Source organism: Ictalurus punctatus, unplaced genomic scaffold (genome assembly GCF_001660625.3).
Source record: "Ictalurus punctatus breed USDA103 unplaced genomic scaffold, Coco_2.0 tig00006687, whole genome shotgun sequence".
NCBI lineage: Eukaryota > Metazoa > Chordata > Actinopteri > Siluriformes > Ictaluridae > Ictalurus > Ictalurus punctatus.
In genome coordinates this window covers 32501-35000 of record NW_026521118.1, presented here as the reverse complement: position 1 = coordinate 35000, position 2500 = coordinate 32501, and the positions used below count along the sequence as shown (strand labels likewise).

At 47.7% G+C, this 2500-nt stretch overlaps 1 protein-coding gene across 1 annotated transcript in view; it reads left to right on the top strand.

The window, feature by feature from the left end:
• LOC108264476 (NAD(P) transhydrogenase, mitochondrial) overlaps positions 1–2500 on the top strand; it is a 24215-nt gene that overhangs the window by 5489 nt on the left and 16226 nt on the right. The window contains exons 7-14 of the mRNA XM_053679305.1: positions 1–129; positions 422–613; positions 816–969; positions 1185–1346; positions 1458–1568; positions 1733–1878; positions 2037–2232; positions 2438–2500. The exon at positions 1–129 is cut by the window's left edge and continues 5 nt beyond it; the exon at positions 2438–2500 is cut by the window's right edge and continues 171 nt beyond it. Of these exons, the coding sequence (XP_053535280.1) occupies positions 1–129; positions 422–613; positions 816–969; positions 1185–1346; positions 1458–1568; positions 1733–1878; positions 2037–2232; positions 2438–2500 (1153 nt within the window). The remainder of the gene's footprint in view (positions 130–421; positions 614–815; positions 970–1184; positions 1347–1457; positions 1569–1732; positions 1879–2036; positions 2233–2437) is intronic.

Sequence of the window (2500 nt, the reverse complement as noted above, 5' to 3'; positions counted from 1 at the left end):
AAAGCACCTGTGTTAATAACGAGGGAGATGGTGGAGAGTATGAAGGAAGGATCCGTGGTGGTGGATTTGGCAGCAGAAGCAGGAGGAAATATAGAGACAACAAAACCTGGAGAACTGCACATACACAAGGTCTGAACATGAACACACACACACACACACACACACACACACACACACACACACAGAAACTGGACACCAGTTTATATTATAACCAACAATACACTTTAGATCAGCGTTAGATCGATGGTGCTGAATTATTACTTCATGAAAGATTTCCTTCCTGTTTGCAATTCACCTCTCAGGCAGCAGAGGGCGATAAATTACTAAGTGAATCTAAAACTTTGAATGTTGTCTGTGTGTGTGTGTGTGTGTGTGTGTGTGTGTGTGTGTGTGTGTGTGTGTGTGTGTGTGTGTGTCACAGGGAGTAACACACATTGGTTACACAGATCTGCCGAGTCTCATGGCCACTCAGTCGAGCTCTCTGTACTCCAACAACGTGCTGAAGCTCCTGAAAGCGATCAGTCCCGATAAAGAGAAATTCCACTTCACACCCAGCGAAATGTTCGACTACGGCACCCTCGATCACGTCATCAGAGGCACTATGGTCATGCTGGTGTGTCTGTCTGTCTGTCTCTCTCTCTCTCTCTCTCTCTCTCTCACACACACACACACACACACACACACACACACACACACACACACACTGACTGTATACGCCACATGACCACAATTATCACACCAGTGTGTGTCCCCAAAACCACACACTCAATTCACTATGTAGTCACTAAAATCATAACTTCATTTCCTGTTTACAGGAAGGTAAGAATATTTTCCCCGCCCCCTTACCAAGGACCGCTCCTCCCACTTCACCGGCCAAACAGAAAACAGTAGCCGAGCTGCAGGCGGAGAAAAAGGCGGGGATTACTCCATTCAGAAAAACCATGACCTCTGCTGGAGTATACACAGCAGGTAACACACACACACACACACACTTATGTATTTGAGTACTTGTGTTTTAAATAACATGTAGAACATTAGCTCCGCCCCCTGTCCTCCAGGATCTGAGTCGCCCCCTGGTGGCAGTCTGGAGAGAACCAGTCAAACTTTAACATGTGTAGTTTTTCCTCTGTGTGTGTGTGTGTGTGTGTGTGTGTGTGTGTGTGTGTGTGTGTGTGTGTGTGTAGGTGTGTCCTCAGTGATCGGGTTGGGCATTATCTCCCCCAATGCTGCGTTCACACAGATGGTGACGACGTTCGGCCTGGCGGGAATTGTGGGGTATCACACAGTGTGGGGCGTCACCCCCGCGTTACACTCCCCGCTAATGTCCGTCACAAACGCCATCTCAGGTCTCTCTCACTCATTCACTCACTCACACACACACACACACAAACGATGATGATGATAATGATGATGACCATTGTGGTGGTGAATGTGTGTGTGTGTGTGTGTGTGTGTAGGTCTGACAGCAGTAGGTGGGTTGGTGTTGATGGGTGGAGGTCTCTCTCCTTCTACACTTCCTGAATCTCTCGCTCTACTCGCTGCCTTTGTTTCCTCCATCAACATCGCAGGTGTGTACACGCACACACACATACACACACACACACACACAAACACACGTTATGTTAAAAGAAGCATGCTTCCATCTAGTGGTCACAGTTAATTAACTCTGTGTGTCTGTGTGTGTGTGTGTGTGTGTGTGTGTGTGTGTGTGTGTGTGTGTGTGTGTGTGTAGGTGGGTTCCTCATCACACAGAGGATGTTGGACATGTTTAAGAGACCAACAGATCCTCCAGAGTATAATCACCTGTACACTCTCCCCGGAGCCGTGTTCGTTGGCGGATATGGAGCGGCGCATTACACTGGATACAACATTGAACAGGTCATTCTCACCGTGTGTGTGTGTGTTAGTGTGTGTGTTAGTGTGTATTTCTAATTTAAAATGTGTGTGTGTTTGTATCAGTGTGTAAATTTTTTTTACATTTACAAAGTCTGTGTGTGTGTGTGTGTGTGTGTGTGTGTGTGTGTGTGTGTGTGTAGATGATGTATCTGGGTGCGGGTCTGTGTTGTGTCGGTGCGTTAGCTGGTCTCTCGGCTCAGGGTACCAGTCGCCTTGGTAATGTGTTGGGGATGATTGGCGTTTCAGGCGGCATTGTGGCTACACTTGGCGCGCTCAATCCCTCACCTGAACTCCTCACACAGATGTCCCTCGCCATGGCAACTGGAGGAACTCTGGGTAATATTCACTCTGACACAACACAACCATGTTATTGGAACACGCGCACTGATAATGTGTTTGTAGTGTGTGTTGATTGGAACGTGTCAATGCCTCAGTGGACTGAGGATGGTGTTTATAATGATGATGATGATGATGTAGGACTGTGTGTGTGTGTGTGTGTGTGTGTGTGTGTGTGTGTGTGTGTGTATGTGTGTGTGTGCAGGTCTCACCCTAGCTAAGCGGATCGAGATCTCAGACCTTCCTCAGTTGGTCGCTGCGTTCCACA